Below are 27,050 nucleotides of genomic sequence, written 5' to 3' on the forward strand. Positions count from 1 at the left end.
ACCCGTCCACGGCCACCTACGTTCCTGTCTCGGCGGCGACAGGTATACTACTGTCTCACGTTCCTGTCTTGATGGCGGCAGGTATACAACAGCCGGCTCACGCTCATGTCTCGATGACGACCGACCTGCGGCCGCCTTCCACTTCTGTCTCAACGGAGACCAAGACGCTGCCGATCCACTTCCATCCCTCAATCCTCGGCTGCCAGATGCTACGCTCCTGTCTCGATGATGACCGGCACCCGCCCTCCTCGTGCCCCTGTCTTGACAGCGGCCGCCTCCCTCTCCAGCTTCGAGGGCGATCGATCCTCGGCCTCCTGAAGACCACGCTTCAAGGGCGACGGATCCCCGGCCACCTCCCGACCTAGCCACGGCAGCGACCGATCCCCAGGCGCCTCCCGACCTAGCCTCGGCAGCAACCGATCCACGGCCGCCTCTCGACCACATCCTGGGAAGTCTTCGTCCGGAGCCGTCCCCGACTCCCATCTGGTTCCTGCTTCGCCTTTGGGTTCCTCCTTGGGGACGTCCACCCGAATCGCCCCATAGGGACCCTGGTGCTTGGCGTCCTGGCCGACCTCCTGATCTGCTCGGCCGGATGCCTCACTTTGGATGGCCTGGACGGCCACCAGACAGACTGGGGTTGGGGGGTTTGTGCCCTCTCCTGGGGCTCATTCCACCCTCCCCTGGTTATGTTTTTTGTTTTGTTTTTTGGTTTTGTTGCTTGTGGGAACCGCGCCTTAAGGGGTCTGGGGCTCTGTCATGAGCAAGAATGGACCACGGCCAAGAGAGGCGTGGCCTGGCCACCGCTTTGGGCGGTCTCATCTCTGACACCTGTCAATGGTCACAGCTGTTTCGCATGAGGCAATATGATTAGTATTTAAGTTGTAGTTTTGTCACTGGCATTTGCCAGTTCATTGCCTTGAGTTAGTGAGTTGCGTTCACTGCCAGCAGGAATCTCCACCACCAAAAGGAAGTGTAGTGTGAGCTATCCTCGTCACAGCAATTCTGTGCCACCACAGTTTAGTCCCGTCTTAGTTCATGTTTCCAAGTTTTATTCCTAGTCATCAGACCTAGCGTCATGTTTTTGGATTTTGCTTATAGTCTAGCGTTGTTGTGTCTCTGTCTTCTCAGACTGCTTACACTGTGTATGAGCTCAGCTTTGATGAAAACTACGCTGAACATCATGCCCTCGTCTCGGAGTCCTGCATTTGGGTCCAGCCCGGCAACGTTGGTTCATGACATTACTCAAGTAAATATTTGGATAACTACTTTTTATTTTTAATTGTGTCAAATTATTCTAAACTCTTATTTAAGTAGATTTTTCAGATACTCTGCCCACCTGTGGTGACAGAAAGGCCACTGCCACATCAAAATAACAATTTACAGTGGACCCCCAAATTCACAGATGCCAAATAGTGAAAATCTGCAGACAACTGATTGCCATTATAATTGCATTGAAATGTTTCTTTTTTTCTCCCAAAATTGTTGACTAAGGTGGGACAAACGATCAACGAGTGCTTTGGGGGGTTAGTTCCCCCCATAAAAAGGTAAAAACTAAAATAAAAAAAAAATGGGGGGGGTGGAAACCATATGCATGTTTTCTATCATGGTATGATATTTAAACCATGTTGAAAAAGTTCAGAACCAGCAAACTTCTTGCATCTAATGTCATCACTTGACTAATGATGAAATAGTCATTGTTAGTGGAATCATGAGGCAAGCAAAAAAAATTATTCCGAGCAGTGGAATTACTGAACACCAACTCTCATAGAGAACCAGTTTCCAATCTCTAGCTGGTATACATTCCACTTTATCAGCTTTTATTTAATTAGAATTGCAGTTTTACATTGATTATTGGGGAAATATTCTGATAAGGGCTTAAGAAGAAAGCATACATGATACAGATATAGCTATGATACGGATTTTAATCCAATGTTCTTGTTTGAACATGTTTTTGTTCTTTTTTTTTCAATCTGAATTGGAATATTTTAGGATGTTTTTTAAAAAGTGTCAATCAGAAATCCATGGAGTTCAGTGTGTTAACAGGAAATGCTCTTATTCCACTCACCATTGATTACTGGTGTGAACACTGCCATCCCCTCAAAGTTTGGATTGCTCACTGTTTTATCCAGAATCAGACCACCGATACTGTAAACAACCCCAGTCAAACACATTACTTGATCTTGTTTGAGAAGAGAGAATGCAAAACCAGCAAATCACCTGCTGATGGACATGGCAAAAATAACTGGCTGCCAGCCTGACCTCAGGACTTCTCCAATTGGTGGAGACTGGCAGGCGATGAGGACCCACACTGGCACAAGAAGCAAGAAAAAGGCACACACCGCAACAGGCAGGTACCACCTGTCTGGACATGGTTAGAGTGAAAACGATTCATTCATCCATCTCATGGATTTCAAGTTTGCCACAATCCTAATCGCACGCCCACCTCTGTAGCAAAGAAAGAAGGTGCTGACCACAGCAAGCAAAGATAGAGTGATGATGTCACCCAGACTGGCAGCGATGGGCGTGGCGATGTTATCGGGGTTGATGCCCACTCTCCTGGAGCCAATAATCACTGCCACCATCACAAGGCCTGGAAGATGATAACCACACTGTTATTTTTCTTTTATTATTTTGACTTATTCCATGAGTCTACATCCTCTGTATGTTGTGTATTTTCTCTGACCGAGAGACAGTGCAGCAATAAATGTGGTGATGATGCTGCTGGCACACAGGATGGCAGCATGCAGAAGTTCCACTCTCCCTCTAGTCAGACCCCCGAGACTCGCTGCCACCACCGCAGCCAGGAAGCCGACAACTGTGGCCTGGACCTTCATGGAAATACTTCTTACATATATGTCATGTTATCAGTATTCTTTTTACCACCCCATCCATCACTTATTACTTCTACAATTATAGAAATAGAAAAAAATTTAATGGTGCTCACTCATTTGTCCTTTTCAGAATGAATTTACATTCATCTTTGATTCTTATTTATTTCACACTGCTTTGATTTTACTTTGTCCAATTTAACTTTTTGTTGTTTTACGAGCTCATTCTACCATCCATCTGTCCATCCATTTTCTGAGCCGCTTATCGTCACGAGGGTTGCGGGACTGCTGGACCCAATTCCAGCTGTCATCGGGCAGGAGGCTGGGTACACCCTGAACTGGTTGCCAGCTATTCGCATGGAGACAGACAACAGTCGCACTCACAATCACACCTAGGGGCAATTTAGAGAGTCTAATTAATGTTGTATGTTTTTGGGATGTGGTACTAAACCGTAGTGCCTGGAGAAAACCCATACAGGCATGGGGAGAACATGCAAACTCCACAGGCAGGGCCGGCATTGAACTTGGGTCCTCAGAACTGTGAGGCCAATGCTTTACATCTTTCCACCATGCTACCTCATTCTACCTATTGTCAAGCAATTTTCATCAGATTTGCATGAAGTCATTCTCAATAGCACTTATCCTATTAGGGGCTGTGTAGTGCTGGAAGGTATCCCAGCTGGTTTTGGACCAAAGATGGCCTGCAAACAGGACTAGTCACCTGTAAGCTGCAGAGCACATGTAGCAACGGACAGCCAATCACACTCACATTCACGCCATAACTGAGAGGGAACCGAACCTACGCTTCTTTCTCTCACATTCCAAAAGAACATGGTTGTTAGGTTAATTGATGATTAAATTCCCCATAAATGTGAGGCAACGATTGGCTGGCGACCAGTTCAGTGTATATCCCGCCTCTCGCCATAAAACAGCTGGGATAGGCTCCAGCACGCCTGGAACCCCTGTGAGGATAAGCAGTACAGTAAATTGACGGATAAATGTGAATGTGACTGCTTGTCTATGTGTGCCCCGTGATTGACTGGTGGTCTGTCCAGGGTGTCCCCACCGCTTGCCCAAAGTCAGTTGTGATGGGCGCCAATATGACATACGATGCTACTGAGGATAAGTGGTATATAATGATGGGTTAATGATATGAGATGTGTGTTTCACCTGGATGAGAGCTAAATTACTGCAAAGTGTCCTCCTCCGCTGCTGAGGCTCCTCCAGCTGCCCAGTGTTGGCCTGTGGATGGGACGGGAGGGGCTTGCATCAAAGTGCCGTTGGAGAAATATTCCAATTTTCAACTGCTCTCTGCACTGCTCATGAAAGTTTTGTTTTTGGGATGTGGGAAGAAACCGGAGTGCCCAAAGAATCCCCACCCAGGCAAGGGGAGAACATCCAAACGGCACAAAGGTGGGGCCAGGATTTGAACCCCAGTCCTCAGAACAATGAGGCCAAGGCCAGCTGTTCCACCGTGCCACCTTAGCTTATGCAGTATACACAAATGTTCAAATGCTTTTGTTGTCTTGATTGTAGAGTACACAGTATACATCTCGACTGTATGGTATATAAAGTAAATATCCATCCATCTTCTTAGCCGCTTATCCTCACAGGGGTCGTGGGAGTGCTGGAGCCTATCCCAGCTATCATCGGGCAGGAGGCGGGGTACACCCTGAACTGGTTGCCAGCCAATCGCAGGGCACATAGAGACAGACAACAGCCGCACTCAAAATCACACCTAGGGACAATTTAGAGTGTCCAATTAATGGTGCATGTTTTTGAAATGTGGGAGGAAACCGGAGAAAAACCACGCAAGCACAGGGAGAACATGCAAACTCTACACAGGCAGAGCCGGGAGTGAACCCGGGTCCTCAGAATTGTGAGGCCAACGCTTTCCAGCTGCACCACCGTGGTGGCTATAACGTGTGTGTGTGTGTGTGTGTGTGTGTGTGTGTGTGTATATATTTTTTTTTTTTTTCAATTCTTTGAATTATTAGTCTTCCCCAAACAAACACATGTTTCATAAATGCATCCTGATTTTGACATTTTTGTAAACCATTGCTCCATCCGACATACACAATCAAGGTTTAAGGCATTGACATTCACTAACCGGTATAAACATTATTTTAATTTATTGCAGTTCACCCAACCAAGGCTGTTGACTACTATGTCGAAAAAGAAAAAAAGATTTGTATTTTGTTGACTGTGGGATTGTCTCTATGTGTGAAAGTGTGTTTCCACTCACTGCTGTTGACAGTCTGGATGCCAATGTCATCTCCAAATTCCCCTTCAGTCCCACCAGGGCTGGAACCAAAATGAAAACCTCAGAGATCTCTTGAAACACCTCCCAGTGCTGGAAAAACACCACAAAAATAGAGATCATGTGTTGTTCTATTGCCTTATAATGACTGGGTTACAATTTTAATGCTTATATCATACAAGAAAAAAGAAGACTTTGGCATTACCAAGGTGACCTTGGATCATGTTCATTAGTGACTGTAATATTGGTTGAGCAGCCTGGAAATCTTTATTCGCTAATAGCAGAATGACAAGTCTGTGCATTTTTTTTCTCAACAAACATTAAAGTATGCGAAAATGGTTACCTTATGTTTGTTTCAAGTTTTATATTACAATGCAAATGATTTTGGTTACTGAAAGAGTCTGGCAGCAAACATCAAATAATTTCTTTCTTTTTCTTTCTACTTTCATTCAATGCAACAAAACTAAACATGTGGAGGTATATGAAATTCTGATTATATTCAAGAGGTAGTATAAGTACGTCATTAAGGAGGCTAAAGACAAGAACTTCTTTGTGTTTGCTTACTCTTTGCAATCAATGATTAATTGTAAAAAGCAGTCTCCATTCTCTGATTCCTCACCACACTGAAGAGTTGTTGAGTGGAAAAAAAAAAATAGACCACCACAAAGTTGAACACAAAGCCTCTCGCTTGGAGCACCTTTTCCATACTTGCACTGCTTCCACGACTATCCCGGGTGCCACCACGTCCACGTAAGGCGCCAGACACCTGGGCTACGGCGATCTCGGAGCTCTCTGAAAAGAAGCCCTGAGCTGAGCGGGTCAGTTTGCAGGTGAAGCCCTCAGCTTCTTCCCCTGGAAACACAGTTCCAGTGCCAGATGGCTCACCACCATGTCCTCTCCCTGTTAACTTCCTTTTTGCTCAAACCTTTCTCTTGGGTTATGAAACAAATGATTGCTGTCGTCAAATATCCGTCGCCACTTTGCCGGACTGGATTAAGTTTTCCTTCACATAGTGTAAAACTTTGTTGATGTCAGAGTTCTGGTCACACATGGGTGAATCACCTCCACCGGTAACCTCTTGTCACTTTTGCAAATGGTGGAGGACACGTGTGCGCACGCACACACAAATACACAACACACGCACGCACTCGCACGCATACATACTCACAGTCCTCATGCTTCACTTTTGAGTAGCCGGGCAGCTGAGGCCGAGCGCCGGAAGCCAGGTCTCTCACGGGGCCTAAAAAGGGTACAGGTCCAGTGGGACAAGGACATCCAGAAGGCCAGGTGTTTCTTCTCAGTCCTCATGTTTTCCTTCCCCTCTGTGTCCGTCCACAGCTCCCTCTCTTGGGTAAGCTGAAGCACCTTCTTCAGTTTCATCAGTGCAATGTCAGGATGTCTGTTACTGGCAGCAAATCATTGTGAATAATGCTTAGAGGAGAGTGATGTGAGGGTCAGAGCCTCGTCAGTGTCAATCTCAGAATTTCCGTCTGAATCAAGATGATGAGGCGAGTCACAACGGTGCTTGCATAATGAAGGAAAAAGAAAGAGGAGCAAGACTGCAGATTGTACGGTGACAATGACCAGACCGGCATCAGCATTCCTCTTCCTGTCAAATGTGTTTAGAAGATGCTGCTGCGTGTACTGTCCTTTCCTGACTTTTTGCATAGCTCCTCCTTCCTCTGCTCTTTGATGCCCTTGGTGGGCAACGCATCAAGTGCAGTACCTGTCACTGACACGTGCTGCTGGTGCCTGAAAATTCTCCTGTGCACCCTGTTTGACGAGGGCAGCACACGTCCTGAAGGTTGGAAGGAACATTCTGCCCTGCATAGCTCATGTTTACCGGGGATATTCAATGTGCTCTTGCAAATGTATTAAAAAAAATCCTTGAAAATGTAATGACTTTTTATAAGATTTATTGGCCTTGTAAAAAAAAAAAAAGTGTGAAGACCACTAAAGAACTGCAGGAATGACATCGCACACATCTTTCACACACACACACACACACACACACACACACACACACACACCACACACACACACACACACACACACACACACACACACACACACACACACAGACAGCTAAAATGTGACTTTGGGACATGGGAAATTACTTTGAGCTGTTCTTTGCTCTCTCCAGCTCCCCCTTATGACTTCTAACTACAGTATTTTGAATAATGATGCTGCAACAGAAAAGTACAGTTGCATAAACTGTTAAACTGTATTATACAACAGGAGTGAACGGCATAGAAAATGAAGATTTGGCAATTAAATTAAACATAATTTAGAATATTGATTGGATCCCCCATCTTTATTTGCCTCTCTCTCTTTATCAATTTTGCAATGTACATTTATATAAGATTGTAGACTGTCAATTGTGTCAAAGTGTATATTTGCCTGAGTAGCTGTGTAGTTATTTTGTTTGTACGGAGCATGGTCACCTGCAAGGTCACTGCGACAGCCAAACAGCTGAAGCTCACAAATCAAATCTTGGCATGTCAAAGAGACAAGTCAGACAGCTACAAGAACAAATAGACAGATGTTAAGTTTGCTGCAACCCAGCAGCTTTCCTGATGAATTTGTTTTTCATGACAAGGATTTTTAACATGCTTTGTTTCAGATGATGAAATAGATGTACTTGAACCATATTCGTTTTCCACAAAGTAAAGAATGAGTAGGAAGTGGGAATCTGGGTAATTTGCTCAAAAAAGATAGAGGTACTTCAAAATCAAATTTTGCTGATTTTTTTTATGCCGCTTTGGTTTTATATGGGTAAACATCTCCCATGCTGAAACAGCCATGCTTGAAATCTTATTTTCAAAACGTTATTGAAGACTTAAAATTTCTGGAAAGGCAATCATTATTGTCATAGCTAATGGTGGTGGCGCACCAAAATATACTTATTTTTATAACAGTAAAGACAAGGATCTTATTAAAACTCATGTGGGTTGCACAATTAATGTGTTGTCCTTGAAATGTTGCAGATACAAGTGCATAAATGATCCTTACTACTAATGACACTCATTACAAGTTGATGGATGTTGTGAGGGAGGACATGAGGACAGTGGGTGTTAGAGAGGAGGATGCACAAGATAGGCTTAAATGGAAAAATATGACACGCTGTGGCGACCCCTAATGGGATAGGCCGAAAGAAAAAGAAGAAGACACACTTGTCATTTGACAATCTTAATAGCACTAAAGAAATGCTAAATGACCCCTCCTTGACCCATCACTTTATCGTGGTGGAGTCCTGATGATCCTAGGTACTAAGTTCTCTGGGGCTTCACACCCCTGGTAGGGTCACCCATGCCAAACAGGTTCTATATGAGGGACCAGATAAAGCATTACCAAAAGACCCCAATTATGGTATAGAGAAATAGATCCAGGTTTCCCTTGCCTGGATGCAGGTCACTGGGACCCCTCTTGAGTCAGACCTGGTGGCCGGCCATTCACACATGGGCTCAGGCGGAAACAGCCCAGAAGTGTAACATGGGTCCCCCTTCCCCTCACCACCTGTGAGAGGGACCATTGGGGTCACTTGGAGTGTGAGCTGAGCAGTAGCGGTGAGCCGATCCCTGGCTACAGAAAGTAGCCCTAGGGATATGGAATGTCACCTCTCTGGCAGGGAAATAGCCCGTGCTGGCGTATGCAGTGGAAAAGTTCGGACTAGATATAGTCTGACTCGGCTCCATGCACCGCTTGGGCTTTGGTACCAGTCCTCATGAGAGTGGTTGGACTCTGTTCCACTCTAGAGTTTTCCATGTTGAGAGGGGCCGAGCAAGTATGGGCATACTTATTGACCCCCGGCTCAGCGCCTGTACATTTGGGTTCACCCTGGTGGATGAGAGGCTAGCCTCCCTCCACCTTCTGTTGGGGGAATGGGTTCTGACTGGTGTTTGTGCCTATGCACCAAACAACAGTTCAGAGAACCCACCCTCTTGGGAGTCCATCATTCTGCGGGGGACTTTAATGCCCATTTGGGCAATGACAGTGAGACCTGGAAGGGTGTGATTAGGAGCAACAGCCCCCCTGATCAGAACCCCATTGGTGTTCTGTTACATGACTTCTGTGCTCTTCGTGGATTGTCCATAACAAACATCATGTTCAAGCATAAGGGTGTCCACATGTACACTTGGAACCAGGACACCCGAGGTCGCAATTCAATGATCGACTTTGTGGTCATGTCATCGGACATGTGGCCGCATGTCTTGGAGAATTGGGTGAAGAGAGGGGCGGAGCTGTCAACTGATCAACACCTGATGGTGAGTTGGTGGGGAAAGATGCCAGTCAGACGTTGAAGGCCCAATGGTATTGTGAGGGTCTGCTGGGCACAGCTGGCAAATTCCCCTGTCTGAAGAGGCGGGGGACATTGAGTCCAAGTGGACGATGTTCAGCGCCTCCATTGGTGAGGTGGCCAACTGGAGGTGTGGCCGTAAGATGGTCAGTGTTTGTCGTAGCCGCAACCCCCGAACACGTTGGAGGACACCAACAGAGAGGGATCCCGTCAAGCTGAAGAAGGAGTCGTATGGTGGATTTTTGGCCTGTGGGACTCCCGAAGCAGCTGGTAGGTGCCGGCTTCCCAGACGGAATGGAGCTTTGGTGGACACTGAGGCAAAAACCTGGGCGTAAGAGGAGTTAGGTGAGGGCATGGAGAATGTCTTCAAGATGGCTTTGAGGAAATTCTGGTCCACTGTCCGGCATCTCTGGAGAGGGAAGCAGTGCACCATCAACACTGTATAGTGAGGATAGGGCACTACTGACATGAAATCAGGATGTTGTGAGTCGGTAGGGAGAATACTTCAAAAACCTCCTCAATTCCACTGGACACGCTTTCCCATGAGGAAGCAGAGTCCGTGTTCTTCGGCAATATAGGGTAACAAACCCCCTGATGCGGGCTGTTCAGTCCCTGTATGATCGGTGTCAAAGTTTGGTCTCCATTGGCGGCACTAAGTCAAACTCGTTTCCAGTGAGTGTTGGACTTCACCAAGGCTGCCCTTTGTCACCAATGTTGTTGTTTTATGGACAGAATCACGAGTTGCAGCTGAGGCGTAGAGGGTGTCTGGTTTGGTTGCCTCAGCATTGCATCTCTGCTCTTTGCCAATGATGTGGTTCTGTTGGCTTCATCAATCCACGATCTCCAACGCTCACTGAAGCGGTTCGTAGGCGAGTGTGCAGCGGCTGGGATGTGAATCAGCAACTCCAAATCTGAGACCGTGATCCTCAGTCGGAAAAGAGTGGTCTGTCATCTCCAGAGCCAGATGAGGTGGCTGGGGCATCTGATCTAGATGCTTCCCAGGTGACTCCCTGGTGAAGTGTTCTGGGCACGTCTCACTGGAAAGCGACCGTGGGAACGACCCAGGACACGCTGGAGACTCTATGTCTCTCCGTTTGCCTGGGGACACGTCGGGATCCCTATGGAGCGAAGTGGCTGGGTAAAAAGAATTTCTGGGCATCCCTGCTAACCCTCCTGCCCCTGCGATCCGACCCAAAAAAGTGGTAGAAGATGGATGGATTGATGGACCTGCCAAATGAACTCTGAAGACACTAAGATGAACGTGTGTTAGTTTTCATGCATAAGGCACCCATCCATCCATCCATTTTCTTTGCCGCTTATCGTCATGAGTGTCGCGGGGAGTGCTGGAGCCTATTCCAGCTTTCAACGGGCAGGAGGTGGGGTACACCCTGAACTGGTTCCCAGCCAATTGTAGGGCAGATGGAGACAAACAACAGTCACACTCACAATAACATCTAGGTAATTTAGAGTGTCCAATTAATGTTCCATGTTTTTGTGATGTGGGAGGAAACCGGAGTGTCCGGAGAAAACCCACGCAAAACATGCAAACTCCACACAAGTGGGTCCAGGAATGAAGCCAGGATCTCAGAATTGTGAGGCCAACGCTTTACCACCTGATCCACCGTGCCGCCTATGCATAAGGCATATTAAGCAAAAAGCCATATCCGGTCCCAAGCCCGGATAAATGCAGAGGGTTGCGTCAGGAAGGGCATCCAGCCTAAAAACTGTGCCAAACAAATATGAGCGTTCCTCTAAAGAATCCCATACTGGATTGGTCGTGGCCCGGGTTAACAACACCCGCCACCGGCACTGTCAACCTGCAGGGTGTCGGTGGAAATTCAACTACTATGGGTCGAAGACAAAGAAGAGGAGGAAACCGGATTTGCCTTAAGAAGAAAAAGAGGAATGCACAGAGCCTACAACTGAGTGCAGGCACTTTGAATGTTGGAACTATGACAGGAAAAGCTCAGGAGTTGGTTGTGCATCCAAGAGAGCAGGTGGAAAGGGAGTAAGGCTAGAAGTTTAGGAGCAGGGTTTAAATTATTCTACCATGGAGTAGATGGGAAGAGAATTGGAGTAGGGGTTATTTTAAAGGAAGAGCTGGCTAAGAATGTCTTGGAGGTGAAAAGGGTATCAGATCGAGTGAATAGCCTAAAATTTGAGTTTGAGGATGTTATGCATAATGTTCTATGCCCCACAGGTAGGATGTGACCTAGAGTTGAAAGAGAAATTCTGGAAGGAACTAGATGAAGTAGTTCTGAGCATCCCAGACAGAGAGAGAGTTGTGATTGTTGCATATTGTAATGGACATGTTGGTGAAGGAAACAGGGGCGATGAAGAAGTGTCGGGTAAGTACGGCATCCAAGAAAGGAACTTTGAGGGACAGATGGTAGTGGACTTTGCAAAAAGGATGGAGATGGCTGTAGTGAACACTTATTTCCAGAAGAGGGAGGAACATATAGTGACCTACAAGAGCGGAGGTAGAAGCACGCAGGTGGATTATATTTTGTGCAGACGATGTAATCTGAAGGAGGTTACTGACTGGAAAGTAGTGGTAGGGGAGAGTGTAGCTCGACAGCTACGATGGTGGTGTGTAGGATGACTCTGGTGGTGGGTAGGAATATTAAGAAGACAAAGGTAGAGCAGAGAACCATGTGGTGGAAGTTGAGAAAGGAAGAATGTTGTGCGGCCTTTCGGGAAGAGGTGAGACAGGCTCTCAATGGACAGCAGAAGCTCCCGGAAGACTGGACTATGACAGCCAAGGTGATCAGAGAGACAGGCAGGAGAGTACTTGGTGTGTCTTCTGGTAGGAAAGGGGAGAAGAAGACTTGGTGGTGGAACCTCAAAATACAGGAAGTCATACGAGGAAAGAGATTAGCGAAGAAGAAGTGGGACACTGAGAAGGCTGAGGAGTTGCAAAAGGAGAACATTGAGATGCGACGTAGTGCAAAGGCTAAACAAGATGCATATCATGGCATGTACACCAGGTTGGACACGAAAGAAGGAGAAAAGGATCTCTATAGGTTGGCCAGACAGAGGGATAGAGATGGGAAGGATATGCAGCAGGTAAGGGTGATTAAGGATAGAGATGGTAATGTGTTGACTGGTGGCAGTAGTGTGCTAAATAGATGGAGAGAATACTTCGAGAAGTTGATGAATGAAGAAAATGAGAGAGAAGGAAGAGTAGAAGAGGCTAGTGTTAAGGACCAAGAAGTGGCAATGATTAGTAAGGGGGAAGTTAGAAAGGCACTATAAAGGATGAAAAATGGAAAGGCAGTTGGTCCTGATGACATACCGGTGGAAGTATGGAAGCAATTTGGAGAGATGGCTGTGGAGTTTTTCAACAGAATACTAGCAGGCGGAAAGATGCCTGACGAATGGAGGAAAAGTGTACTAGTTCCCATTTTTAGAAACAAAGGCAATGATCAAAGTTGTTGGAATTATAGAAGAATAAAGTTCATGAGCCACACAATGAAGTTATGGGAAAGAGTAGTGGTGGCTAGACTCAGGACAGAAGTAAGCATCTGCGAGCAACAGTATGGTTTCATGCCTAGAAAGAGTACCACAGATGCATTACTCACCTTGAGGATGCTCGTGGAAAAGTATAGAGAAAGTCAGAAGGAGCTACATTGTGTCTTTGTGCATCTAGAGAAAGCCTATGACAGAGTACCAAGAGAGGAACTGTGTTACTGCATGCATAGGTCTGGTGTGGCAGAGAAATATATTAGAATAGAACAGGACATATATAATGGCAGCAGAACAATGGTGAGGTCAGAAGAATTTAAGGTGGAGGTGGGACTGCATCAGGGATCAGCTCTGAGCCCCTTGCTGTTTGCAGTAGTAATGGATAGGCTGACAGATGAGGTTAGACTGGAATCCCCTTGGACCATGACGTTCGCAGATGATATTGTGATATGCAGTGAAAGCAGGGAGCAGACGGAGGAACACTTAAAAAGATGGAGACACGCACTGGAAAGGAGAGGAATAAAGATTAGCTGAAGTAAAACAGAATATCTGTGCGTGAATGAGTGGGGTGGAGGGGGAAGAGTGAGGCTCCAGGGAGAAGAGATAGCACGGGTGGACCACTTCAAATACTTGGGGTCAACAATCCAGAGCAATGGTGAGTGTGGTAAGGAAGTGAAGAAACGGGTCCAAGCAGGTTGGAACAGCTGGCGGAAGGTGTCTGGTGTGTTGTGTGACAGAAGAGTCTCTGCAAGGATGAAGGCCAAAGTTTATAAAACAGTGGTGATGCCATGATGTACGGGTTAGAGAAGGTGGTACTAAAGAGACAACAGGAAGCAGAGCTGGAGGTGGCAGAAATGAAGATGCTGAGGTTCTCGCTCGGAGTGAGCAGATTGGATAGGATTAGAAATGAGCTCATTAGAGGGACAGACAAATTTGGATGTTTTTGGAGACAAGGTTCGAGAGAGCAGACTTCGATGGTTTGGACATGTTCAGAGGCGAGAGAGTGAGTATGTTGGTAGAAGGGTGCTGAGGATGGAGCTGCCAGGCAAAAGAGCGAGAGGAATACCAAAGAGAAGGTTGATGGATGTGGTGAGGGCAGACATGAGGGCAGTTGGGGTTAGAGAGGAAGATGCAGGAGATAGGCTAAGATGGCAAAAGATGACACGCTGTGGCGACCCCTAACGTGACAAGCCGAAAGGAAGAGAAGAAGAAGAAGCAAAAAGCTATATATCCTGAAACTTCATTTCGAACATAAAATGGTAGGGACATTTTGGCATTAAAAGTTTGAAAAAGATACTGCTTTTGATTTTTGGGGGAAAACAATTTTGACCTGTTGATGCAGATATACAGCTGCCAATAATACAAATCCTCACATCAGTAAATTTTGTCCAGTAAATCTATAAAATTGACTTTCAAAAGGACGTATATTGTAGTTCCTCGACCAACAAAGGGCTGCAGTAATTTCACTGACCTGCACTTGATCCAGCAGCATGCCGGCCGTCACCATGCCGAGCCCAGCCAGCAAATATGAAGGCATCACCTGGAGGCAGATCTTCCTAGAAGATTCTTTATGTGCTAAAATGCGTAGCCTTTGCTCAACCATTCTGTCAGCACCAGTATGGCATTAACCAGTGCTCTAACTTTTACCATGTAAAATCAAAAACAAGTAAAATCCTAATCGTGTTGAAGGACAATTCCCTGCTCAGGATTTTGCATGAGAAATTCCTCTTATCATGGTTAGTCCTGGGTGTAGTCCACCGTTTGCCCAAAGTCCACTGGGACAGGCTCCAGCTCTCCATAAACATAGACAGGATAAACAGTATTGAGAATTGAGAGATAGATGGATTTCTGGCCCTATAACATTTTCACTATGTTGGCTCATCATTTGGAAATAATCCTTTAACATAACTTCATTTTGAGTACACATATGAAGGCATTTTTGTTCGACATGATCTCGTAACAAGTTTTGAGTTTATCAAGTGTGATTATGAATTTTTGTGCTGGCTGGATGTGGGATCTCAGTTGATAAAAAAAAGTCCCTTTAAAATCAGTCGCCCACTTCACGGAAAAAAGACACAACGACCACTTTGTTGGACATTAGCAGCCTTCCTTAATACTGTAGATTAGCCAATCATTTGTTCATTGTCCAAGGTCACTAAATGTGAATAGCCCAGTACTCTATAAATTGCTCACTTACTGATTTTTTTTTTTTTTCGATTGATAAACATTCAAATTAAGTCTTAAAGGAGGTATGGGGTCTTAGTGGTCCATATTTTACGAAGAAGTTGATGTGATCAAGATAGAACTTTTTGGCCTTAATTCTAACCGGTATGTGTGGAGAAAAACAGGCATTGCTTATCACCAGTTCACTACAGTCCCAACAGTGAAGCACTAGTATTAGTAATTTGCTCCTGTAGTTTTTACCAAATCAGAACATTTTTTCCCGACCTTATTTTATGTGATGAGCCTGAAATTGAATTTGTGCACTAGTAATTGAGGTGCTTAGAACTCGAAACTCACATCCATGCGCTTTTGTAAATGTGGGTATTCTCTGGGTGAAGGTACCACATTATTATTGTTGAGCTGGTTTTCAGGGCTTCCAAGTTGCCTTTGTCACACAAGCTGTTGCAATCCGACCAATGCTGCCGTTTTAAAATACACTTCTGTCTTTTTAATATTAATGAAAGGTATGTGCTTGATAAAAGTTCAAACGGAAGATTTATTGTGGGCACAGTTGCCAAAGAAAGAAATTGTGAGGTCAGGAATCTGATTCCCATATACGGGGCCAAACTGAATCAGTGTAACAATATTAATTGTACAGCTTTCTTAGTCAGCTTGAGAATTTTACAAGCGCTGCATTTAATATCACTTCAAGCTTTTAGAATTCAACCAAATGTTGTTGACTATTTAAGAAAAGTGTCTATAAGTGAGCCGTTCTGAGTTTTGTCACATTGCGCCAAATTTACATAATACTCCCTCAAAACTGAGTTTTTTCAGCCTGTGACCTGACAGCTGGGCTAGCTGAAGGGCTGCCATTTTCAAGCAAACAACGTGTTAAAAAAGTAAAAGGTTATCAGAGGTAAAATGTTAGCACAAATTTAGCATTATCCTACAGCATTATCATGATTAGCTTCTGATAATCGGGATATACTAGACTATTGGTCTAATTTGTCAGACTCAATACGTTTGCTGCATGCATCACAGTAGTATCTGCTCCACTAAGTGACAAATGTCATTCAGTGGTTTGTGATGAGGTGTTGCCTTCATGAGTGAAAATACAAATTGTGTCAGCATTTATCTTCAGACTGTGGGGTGCGTCAGAAAAAGTTGTGCCACCCCCAACATCATGGTGGCTGTAGAGCTCGTGCACGTGACATCACCATTTTCACGGCGCCGTATTGCTGGTCAAACAGAGCTGCTCGGGATTGTGGGAGACATGGAACCAGAGGAGAATATTTACAATACCTGAGACCTGTTGTCCTGATGGTTGTCACAACAGACGAGACAGATAATCAAAGAGATCATTTCATGGAATACCAGCTGAAAAGACCAGAAAAGATCGATGGATTTCAGCAATTAAACATGATGGATGCTGCCCAACCAAAATACACACGTGCGTAGCGATCGCTTCATTTCAGGGAGGAATTATCCTTCTCAATCTCAAAATACCAAAAAGTATAATGCCAACTTGGCTCATTTTAGAACAATGCATATTAGAAAAAAAAATGTCTGTTTCAGAGGATTACGGAGGTTAAGTGTTGCCGCGATGGCTTCCATCTATGTTCCGTGGCGACTACTCCGTCCTCTTTTTTTTTCAATCATAGTTGATGAATGCGAGTTTGTGTAAAACCATGTGTCTTTTATTTAAATATTGGTATTTGTATTGAATACAAAGATATATGGATTCCAGCAAAGGTTAACGTGTCGCCGAACAAACCTCCGCGTTCACAAGCCGTCAAATCCGTCACTAGGCGCGATTTATTCCTCATTAGAACAGATCCAGCAACAAAGTATTCAAATCTCTCCAGACTTTTATACACTTTCAAACTTTTACGTGTAAATCTCGACGATTTACTCACCAGATCCATGTGTATATCCAGTTGTTCAAGACAAGCAGAAGCGAATTAACAGTCCAGTTTCTTATTGGCGAAAACATCGACTTTGGCGTTAAATACGGGTCCTCTATGCCGAGTTTATCAAATTTTTCCACGTACCTTTGTTTATTTTCACCTTCTAAATGTCTAACGGTATTGGACGAGACTCTGGGTGTCGTGCTATAAGACATATTTTCGTGTCATCTCCAACCAACTTAGCATGGAATAATGCTTTGCTACACCGGCAATACGGCGAGGTAAACAAAAGTCACGAGATTTTATGACGTAGGTGCATGAGCTCTATACTCTGCATTGGCTCTGCAGTACAATGGGCAAGGGTGACCCTCGTGTGAGTACAGGATGTGAGCAATGTATATTTTGACTGAATCATATTACAGACCATTAAATATCTGGAGACAGCTTTAAATTGTAAAAAAAAAAAATGTCAATTTTTAGATGTATTTACATTCATCATTTTAAAAGTTTCACTTTCTAGAATAATAGATTATTTTAATCTTTGATGCAGTGGCATGGAATATGTGTTTCTTTCCGGGGCACACAACAATGGAGAGCCCCCTCGCTGAATAGAACTTCTCCTTTTAAAATCAATGTTTTAGTCCTTTCTTGTGAAATGAATACAACACGGAATTCTTACAGTCCTTCTTTTCCACTCTAATATCAAAATAAATTTTCAATTGAATATATTTCTGGTATACAAGGAAAAAAATTACCCTGAAAAGTTACATTGATTACAATTTTAAAATGCATTGCTCTTATGTATTGATGAAAAATGCGATAATAGCTCAACATATGTACAGTTTCCCATCAACATAATAAAAATAATAATCAAAGATTTACTTATTAAGGGACATGTGATGAACTCACTGCAAGTATTATTAGAGAAGGAAGGGACAGCCCACCGCTATCTGCTATAAATATTCTACGTACACCTCCCATCCCCAGTAAAGGTTTCAAGTTATATGTCAAGGGCTAAACTCAAAGTAGCAATATATCGCAGTTGTTTGTTGTGAGTTTGCAGTGGGACCAGCTCATCAGCTGAGGTCCACTGCCACTTGTATTTTCTACATTTCGCTCTCTTTTTCTTTTTCACTGGCAATAGCTGGCTTTACTGCATCCAGGTAAAAAACAAACAAAAAACTTCTCAACAGAGGGAGTTCAAACTGGAAAGGTTTGAGCACTATTTCATACATTTGTTTTCTGCAGCCGTGTTTCGAACGTTATTCAAATGTTGTTGTTGTTTTTTTTTTTTTTTTTTTTTGCAATATGATCCACTGAAACTGAACATTTGTTTCATTTTACGAAATTCATTAATGTGACAATCATGGACAGCGCAGGTGAGAAACGGAGGAGCGGAAACTCTGCTGCCATGGCTGGCCCGAGCCGGACGGCCATTCCCCAAAGCACCACCGCCATTTGTCTTCGATACATTTACGATCCCAAACCTCAATCACCCAAGGTACCGGTTCTGATCCGCCCTCCAGGCCCGAGACCTCCCTCGGTAAAACAGGACTCAAAACTCAGCTTGTCTGGCGATCCTCCAACCAAAGCAATCATGAGGAGACGAGCTCAGTCACTTTCTTCACCTGCGGAGAGGAAGCGAGTGCTCAGGTATCAGCAGGTTCGCTTTGTGGACTCACTGGGCCTCGATTTAGAGGAAGTAAAATTGTTCAAAGATAAGGAGCAACCCCTGATTCCCCAACATGTCATGTTCAGACTACGAATGAGCTCTGAGAGGGCCTTTGGGAAATCTTTGGAACTGTCACTGCCTCACTTTAAACCCTGTTTCCCTGAGAATATGGCAGCTCAAGCCGACTTCCTTACGCGTTTGCGCACACAGACTGTGTGTCTGGAGCAGGTTGTGTGCTCAGAGCTGGGGATTGCCGGCACCATACAAGTACTTAATTTAGACTATGAGAAAAAGGTCACAGTGCACTATTCTTTTACCAACTGGAGGACATCCACGGATACATCGGCATCCTGGGTGTCAAGCGTGTCCCAGGGAGAATACGACGTCTTCCGATTTCGTCTACCGGTGCCGCCTTTCATTTTGCAGCCGGGAGCTTTGTTGGAATTTGCCATCTGCTACCATGTCAAAGGCTCTAACTATTGGGACAACAACAACGGGCGCAATTACAAGCTGACTTGTCACAGCTACAAGGTGACTGTTCCAAGGGAATGTGAGGATAGTATGCTGCATTTTACCTGAGTGACCACACGATAGCGCTATTGCATTAGCGCAGCTTTCTTACGGCAGCTCTGAACTTTTGCTGAAATACTATTGACACACCGTCTGTTGCAAAAGGCGGTTCGATTAAACGCATTTCCATGTGAGGCTGCTGAATAGATTTTTCCTCAAATGAAAATAAAATCCCACCCCCCGTGTCCATCTTTTCAGAGTTATTAAATGTGTATGTGTACTGAACCTATTTATGTGGGAAAAAACAACCACATCTTAATATAGTAGATGGATGTGATAAATCTTTGTTTGTTTGTTTGTTTGTTTTTTTGACTGATTGCAGGCAACGAGTGAGGCCTAAAACATGGCTTTGCACAATGAGCGTCTTATTTTGTGGACGTGTGCGTTTTCTCTGACAAACAGGGCTTGATCTCCTTTCTGGACCTTGTTTGGTGTCAGAGGTGAGATCACATGGACCTGTCTTAGATAGTGACTGCCTCTGGGACTGAGTTTCCAGTCATGAAGACCAGAGATGTGCCTGGCAGGCTACGACCTTTGGCCACCTTGCAGGTGGTATTTTCCACTCTGAATTTGGACCTGACATGTTTTAACCTTACATATCATTAATAATGCTAATTGCTAAATGCTAATGCAAACTATAATTCAATCGCTCAAAACAAAACAAACTAATTTTTTTAAAGGTCTTATTGGGAAGGTAAACACAAAGAGAATGCATGTGATGGAAAACAAATAGAATATGTTGAACCCTTTTTTTGTTTTTGCATTTTTGCCAAAGGACTACACCCACTGACAAAAACATTAAAAATACAAAACAACTGTGTCATATGAGCTCTAAGTGCATCATCACTAAGTGTGGGAGTATTAGAAGTATTAAAAATCACATCCAAACTTGTGCCCAATTACACAATCTAATAAGCTTACTTCATTGATTTTATTTCAAATTCAATGAAATCAATTTATTTTTTTTTATCAGAAGTAAGACAGAAAGCAATAATAATCGTGATAAGACCTGGGGTATTTGCAGTGTAAAATATAGAACTGAAGAAGTCTTTTGGGTTAAAGGTGAAACAACTTTAACAAAGAAGAGTCCACTTTCCTCAAATCAATTTTTGCGGAGATGGGTTGTATTATTGATACAACATTGAGGCCGGGTTCCAGAAGATGACGAGACTAAAACAGGGTCAATCAATAGCACATTGGTAATCACAAATAGATGACTCATGAAACCGCAGTACGACGTGGACATGTGTAATGACGTTTATTGGCATAGTTTCAGCAATTTTCTTTCTGGTGCTTTCCCGCCATCAGACCAATCATATTTGGGAAATACTGGATAGAGAATTCCACTGACTTAAGACGGATGTGTGCTGACAAGGTTAAGGTAAGTAGTTCAGGGTGGATGGAGAACGTGATGAAATCCACGTAGTCACACTAAAAATGGGCCAAAACTGCTGAGCATATGCTGTGAATCACCAACGGCCAATACGAATGGGATTCAGGATACCTGCTTTCCACTCACAGGAGCGCCACTTTCTGTCGTAGCCCTCCACAGGTTTCTGGCTACTGTGGGCAAGACACCTCATGATCCGCTACAGCTGACATTGGGTCCATTACTCCAAAGAGCAAGCTGTTTCAGTGAGTGTACAGTAAAAATTGAACCTGCACTACCATCCGTAGCTTTTCTATTGCCAAGGGGACACGGCGACTCATACAAGATATTTGCTGATGTCAGAAATGAAGCAAAAATTCCTCATCCAGTTTAAAGTACCTGAGTGAGATGTCGCCATCGCCAAGGTTTTACAGCAAGCTATGTTTAGTACAAGGGGTCTGTTATTGTGGCAACTGAAATTCATTTATGATTCAGAACTGCTCTGTAAAGACATTTACAAGTCACACATTTAATGCTGTGATATCTAAATAATCACAAAAAACACAAGAGAACTCCAATGAAGACGCAAATGTTTCTTACAAATTTAAAACCTGTATTGTGCAGACAATAAATAGTGCTTACAAAGGGAGGTTGCCTTGTTCACAGACAAGGTTTTGGATTAAGAACATTGATCTTGTCAATCTGAAACTCATCACCAAGTGAACCAGTGAAAGTCAGACAGAACGGGGTTGGTAATTTCTCAAACGAGAGTGGGTTAGGGCCGCCGGGCAACATGCACTTTCCCCCACACCCATGGCATTGCAAATAAGTATTTTAAAATTGTCAGTTTACAAAAAAGAAAGTCTCTGAGACTGTGTGTTTTCCTGTTCTCCTGACAAGGTCACATGAAGATGATCCGTGAAATGCTCCCGTGAGTCGATCTGGCTGCATGTTGTTTCGTCTTCTCGTGGCTCCATTTCTAGAGACATAGCCTCCAAGGTTTGTTGGACCCAAATATCAGGACACCCACTGACTGTGGGCCAGTACACTGGAAGACTCTGTGCTAGGTCTTCACTGACTGAACCAAATATCAGCAACTCTTCACAGAAGAAACCTTGCTAAGGCCGGTGGAACCTGCAGGGGGGACAAAAAAATGGGTGATGAGTCTGGGCTTATATATTCTCAAACTGGGGATTCATCAATCAAGGTTCTATTATAAGCCCAGAGGAATCATAAAGCAGCTAATGGCTTAGCACAAGAAAGAGGTCTTGTACAACAGCAGGTAGTCAGGGGCTATTTAGCACAAGAAAACGAGCAAATAGGAATTGCAGTGCTGTGATAAACTTTGTTCCATTTTGCAAATCCTTATTTGTTTTTGTATCATTTCCCCATAATGAATGTTTAAGATAATCAAACAAATGTAAATATCAGACAAAGGTAACACGAAAAAAAACATGAAATGCAGCTTTTTGAAGGTGATTTTATTCAAAGACCACTATCTGGAACAGATGGATGGATCAATGGGAATACCCATGGTTAATTCATGATTTAACATAGGGGGCAATGTTTTTCTCACAGAGGGTAGTTTTTAATATTTTCCCCCTTCATAAATAAAATCACCATTTAAAATCTGCTTTTATCTTTACTTAGCTATGTTTATGTGATTTTTACATTTGTGTATAATGTTAAACATTAAAGAGGGAAAACTATGCAAATAAATAAACATTTGAGAATGGTGCAAATACTTTTTAATGGCACTGGAAATACTGTATGTGACCGCTTAAGTAAATGTCACCATGTTGCGCAGGGTGCGGAGTGCCGCAATGTGTCGCAAGACCATTGACACACTAACCTTGTCAGGTGTTTGCTCGAAGAATGAACCTCCATCTCTGTACTTTTGAACTCATTCAGTTCTTTACGGATGGCCGCCTGCAGAGCAAAAGCAACATTCAACGATTCCCCTCGTGCACATTTCCTTAGAGGATACGTATGTAGTGTGTTGCTCTGACAGGTTATCCAATGTTAACAACAAGGTTTCACCAATTGTTTACAAATACGTTAAAGGTGATACTATAAAAGAACTCCTATTTGACAGTGTATAGTAATGAGTACTGGACCACTTGTCCTTATTTGGCTTGAAGGTGAGCTGGAGGCATTCCCAGCTAACATTGGTCGAGAGCCGAGGTACAACAACCACATGTTGGCTCTCAATTATCTATTCCGTTATCTTTATGTTTTTTTTGTTTTGTTTTTTTAAAGGGACATGTTCGATGGAACAAGAACAATTAATGAGCAACCACCGAGAGAGGGGAAAAGTCGTGTAGTGCTTACTGTGACAAAGTTACTCACAATGTGTTCAGAGGTTTGCTAGATCATGTTAATAACTCAATGAATAATCAATGTAGATACATAATATAATCTCTTAATCATTATGTTGATGTTTTTATTTGAAAAAAAATGTGACAATTAAAAAAAAAAAACACTTCAATGTCATTTATATACACTTCATAAGGATTCTCAATGTAACGTGGTGTGAAAATTTCAACCCTATTCTAGTCATTCAAGGGACCCATTTGGAATCAATAACTGTAGTCATTATATTTCATGGTAATGCACTTTCATCATCCATCCATTTTCTGATCCGCTTATCCTCACAAGGGTCGCGGGAGTGCTGGAGCCCAAATCAGCTATCAACGGTCAGGAGGTGGGGTACACCCTGTACTGGTTGCAGGCCAATCGCAGGGCACATGGAGACAGACAACAGTCGCACTCACAATCACACCTAGGGGCAATTTCGAGTGTCCAATAATGTTGCATGTTTTTGGGATGTGGGAGGAAACCGGAGTGCCTAGAGAAAACCCATGCAAGCCCGGGGAAAACATCCAAACTCCACACAGGCGGGGCAGGGATTGAACCCAGGTCCTCAGAACTGTGAGGCCAAAGCTTTACAGCTGCCTCACCGAGCTACCCACTTTCATATTATTTGCTTTTGTTGGGGGCAATCACATGGTTGTGTTCATACATATGGCGCATAGTATTATTTAGGGTTGTTTTTTTAACATTCACAAATAGATTTCTTATGATCGATGTGTACATATCACACTACTTAGGTACGTCTTTAAGATACACGATGAAATTCATCTTCATCTCATGAAATATGCCAGGATCAATCCCAGAGGATTTTCTCACTACCTTGTCGGCAGCTGATAGTCTGGTCCAGGGCTTGTCTGCCCTCCTGTCATAATCCTGAGCTTTGGCCACTTCCACATAGTCACTGAAACGAATGAGAATCTTTCTGTCCCGCAGTTCATCCACTGTCGGTCGCTGGTTGAGCTGTGCAAATACAGATCACAGTCAGTGATACTGCCAACACGTATGTACAGTATATATTTTTTAACTTTTTGGTCAGTCTCGATGTGCTTCAGGCTGCCCTGTGCTTTCCAAATTTATTGCAAGATGAATACTTTGAGAAACTGCAGCTGCATACCTTTCTGTTCAAGCGTTGCTTTATTTCTCGTCTCTCTTCCTGTTCAGTCTGGTCATTTCTTTCTGTTGAGAACCAAGAACAGTAAATATGAGGATAACTGATTTTATTCAAGTAATATCATGCCCATCTCGGTGAGGAAGTGTCTTCACTGTAGTAATTGAGGAATTAGTTGAATTGACTAAGCCAGTGGATGTCAAACGTTTTACGCAAACTGTACTGTTCTCTTCATGTGTTTTACTTCCAAAGTGCTAACATGAATAAACAGCCAGCCAAACTCCTTTTCAAGAGCCAGGAAGTGAGCGTGCTTGCTCCTTTAATGACTTCTTAACAGGTCAAGTCGGGTGACACAATGAAAATGGAGTGAAACTAGAAAAAGAAATACAAAACATACGAAATAGACTGCAATGTCAAATCAGTATGGAGTATAAACATCTTCCATTAGTATATGAATTAAACATTCACATTCACGTTCAGTAAGTCTAAGCACAAACAGCAACAGCGAGCTATCTCATGAGAATGAACACAACATGTAAAGTTACTAAATCAGTGCAGCTCACAAATATGCACAAAGATACTGTTAAAGTTACTAACAATACTTCTGAAACATGTAAAGAACATAAATTACTCACAGCCATTGCTTTCTGACGGATTCATGCACAGGAACGTGCTACATCTTTCAACTGTTAACATGTTTTTTTTTTTTTTTTTTTTACCATTTTGCTCAGCGCTTCCTACTTCCTGTATTCTATAGTTTCAAAATAAAAGCTCAGCAATGCACTCTCAAAATTAACACAGATCTTTTCTAATAAAATCGATCTTCTTAACATATTAAACACTTGGGGCAGAACACTCCCCGTCTGGCACTAATGCCACTAAAGCATCTATACTTTAACTTTGATTTTCTTTTGCCAGGAGCAAGACAACATCAGAGATAGGCCTCAAGAAAGTCTTTATTTTGTCTTGCGACGTCCTGACTTCAATTTTGCGGACCTGTCCATCACTGCTTGGGAAGGTGGAGATGACAAGCCCCATCGGCCACTCGTTGCGATGTGTCTGGCTCTGCTTCAGCAGCACTATGTCTCCAACCAGCAGGTTACGACGTGGTGTGTGCCATTTGCGTCTTGGCTGAAGGGTGTGGAGATATTCATCCCTCCTTCGAGACCAGAACTCGTTTGCCAATGCTTGCACTTGTTTCCACTGACACTTGAAGAGATCCTTTTCATTGAAGCCTCCAGGTGGAGCAGGTATCCCCGGTTTTTGGGTCAAGAGCATAGCAGGGGTCAACATCATTGGAGAAGTGGGATCAGAAGAGACTGGGATCAAAGGCCTTGCGTTGATGACAGCAGATACCTCTGCCAAGAGGGTGCAAAGCACTTCATGGGTCAGGTGAGTATGTCTGGTTTGCAGCAACATGGAGTCAAGAATTCTTCGGGTTATGCCGATCATGCGCTCCCAGACTCCTCCCATGTGGGATGGGTGTGGGGGATTGAATTCCCAGGTGCAACCATTCTCGTGGAGGAACTTAAGAGTGGAGGCTTGACCTGGATCAGCTCGTTCCGTACACAGCTCAGAGCTGGCTCCCACAAAGTTCGTGCCTCTGTCCGATCTCAGCTGCTTAGCTGGCCCTCTTAAGGCGAAGAACCTTCGCAGGGCATTGATACAACTGGCAGTATCCATGGACTCTATAACTTCCACATGTACAGCCCTGGTGCTCATACATGTAAAAAGTATAGCCCATCGCTTACTTTGAGCCATTCCGCCTCTTGTGCGTCGACTGATCACATTCCAGGGTCCAAAAACATCTAACCCTACATACGTGAATGGTGGAGATGAGCTCAGACGTTCTGAAGGGAGGTCAGCCATCTTTTGTGTCTCAAGTTTTCCTCTGAGCATGCAGCATGTGACACAGCGATGAAGAACTGAGCCTATTAATCTTTTGCCAGCAACAATTCACAGACCAGCAGCCCTGATTGCTCCCTCTGTGAACTGCCGTCCTTGGTGTTTCACCTTCGCATGGTGATGACTCACGAGCAATCTTGTGATGTGACTTTGTTTCAGGAGAATTATTGAGTTTTTGACCTCAGGATTGACTGAAGGATGTCTCAGACGTCCTCCTATTCGCAGGAGACCATCACACACGAAAGGGTCGAGATTCAGAATCGTGCTGGATTTTGGTATGGCCCTGTTCTCTAGTAGTGCGACACACTCTTCTCGATAAGCATCTCTCTGGGCAGCTTTGATTATGACGATCTTTGCCGCTTCTAACTCTTCTGGAGTGCGAGGTTGGTTGCACTGATGCCATCCTTTACATGTAACTGTTGAGTTTGTCCTGTGTGAGCGAATCTGATGGACCAAGAAGGAAACTGCTCTCAGCAAGGACTCCCAGGTCGAGAACCGTTGGAATCGTTCTGAGGTGAGTTCACTTTCTCTGAGCGAAGTAGCAAGAGTGGTCAGCTGAGGCCTCACATCCACGTCTTCCTCAGGATCCACCAGCTCAAAGGATCTGGGTGTTTCTGGTTGGTGTGGTTTGTGAAGGAATTCTGGCCCTGTAAACCACAGTGTCTGTGAGCCGTGACGCAGGTACAGATCTGGTGGCTAAATCAGCTGGATTCTGATTTGTAGGATTTTTGTTCAATGTCCGTTGCAATGAATGAAGACGGGAGAGAGCTTGAGCACGGTTGTTTGGAAGGCGTGGTCTGGGTGTTCTGAATGGTAGAGGAGCGATCCAACTGTTTTGCTCATCTCTCTTGAACTCTGCTTGCATGATCTCCAGAAAGGTCTCATCTTTGAAGCACAAGGCAGGTTTGTTATCATCTTCCGTTCTCACGAACACATCTCGTCCGAGTTTATCTTTCGCAGAACACCAGACGCAGGATATGTTGTCAGCTGTGCGGAGGTAGACTGTCTGTGCTCCCCGCCGTAGCCTACTCTCTCTCTCACGCTGATGTGATTCTGGCAGGGCATCAGAAAAGATGGGCGTCCATTCCGTAGGACATGGGTTTTAAGGACTGATACAGTTGACTTGTATGTAC

The 27,050-nt window shown here is 44.0% G+C and overlaps 3 protein-coding genes across 15 annotated transcripts in view; 1 reads left to right on the forward strand and 2 right to left on the reverse strand.

The window, feature by feature from the left end:
* Window positions 1-17,229, reverse strand: part of LOC133507128 (solute carrier family 41 member 1-like) — a 31,250-nt gene extending 14,021 nt beyond the window's left edge. The window contains exons 1-8 of one of the 12 annotated variants that reach the window (XM_061831854.1): window positions 16,930-17,228; window positions 16,316-16,390; window positions 5,074-5,181; window positions 3,999-4,070; window positions 2,684-2,828; window positions 2,444-2,590; window positions 2,218-2,362; window positions 2,066-2,145 (exon numbers count right to left, since the gene is read on the reverse strand). In XM_061831854.1, coding sequence (XP_061687838.1) covers window positions 2,066-2,145; window positions 2,218-2,362; window positions 2,444-2,590; window positions 2,684-2,828; window positions 3,999-4,070; window positions 5,074-5,181; window positions 16,316-16,390; window positions 16,930-16,938 — 781 coding nt within the window. In that variant the 5' untranslated portion in view covers window positions 16,939-17,228. Of the gene's footprint in view, window positions 1-2,065; window positions 2,146-2,217; window positions 2,363-2,443; window positions 2,591-2,683; window positions 2,829-3,998; window positions 4,071-5,073; window positions 5,182-5,785; window positions 7,100-7,532; window positions 10,835-14,321; window positions 14,584-16,315; window positions 16,391-16,463; window positions 16,483-16,929 lie in introns of those variants that run through there. The other 11 variants (XM_061831855.1, XM_061831864.1, XM_061831858.1 and 8 more) reach the window with 11 other exon arrangements.
* On the forward strand, window positions 16,339-19,333 carry ppp1r3db (protein phosphatase 1, regulatory subunit 3Db). 2 transcript variants are annotated; one of them, XM_061831868.1, is made up of 2 exons: window positions 16,339-16,463; window positions 18,295-19,333. In XM_061831868.1, exon 2 carries the CDS (start codon window positions 18,332-18,334, stop codon window positions 19,169-19,171), a length of 840 nt encoding a protein of 279 aa, XP_061687852.1. In that variant the 5' UTR covers window positions 16,339-16,463; window positions 18,295-18,331; the 3' UTR covers window positions 19,172-19,333. The 2 variants fall into 2 exon arrangements, with proteins under 2 accessions (XP_061687852.1, XP_061687851.1); XM_061831867.1 differs by lacking the exon at window positions 16,339-16,463 and having other exon boundaries at window positions 18,287-19,333.
* Window positions 19,334-20,511: 1,178 nt separating this feature from the next.
* Window positions 20,512-27,050, reverse strand: part of phactr3b (phosphatase and actin regulator 3b) — a 67,785-nt gene continuing 61,246 nt past the window's right edge. The window contains exons 10-13 of the mRNA XM_061833765.1: window positions 24,019-24,080; window positions 23,724-23,864; window positions 22,384-22,460; window positions 20,512-21,665 (exon numbers count right to left, since the gene is read on the reverse strand). Coding sequence (XP_061689749.1) covers window positions 21,650-21,665; window positions 22,384-22,460; window positions 23,724-23,864; window positions 24,019-24,080 — 296 coding nt within the window. The 3' untranslated portion in view covers window positions 20,512-21,649. The remainder of the gene's footprint in view (window positions 21,666-22,383; window positions 22,461-23,723; window positions 23,865-24,018; window positions 24,081-27,050) is intronic.

Source organism: Syngnathoides biaculeatus, chromosome 10 (assembly GCF_019802595.1).
Source record: "Syngnathoides biaculeatus isolate LvHL_M chromosome 10, ASM1980259v1, whole genome shotgun sequence".
NCBI lineage: Eukaryota > Metazoa > Chordata > Actinopteri > Syngnathiformes > Syngnathidae > Syngnathoides > Syngnathoides biaculeatus.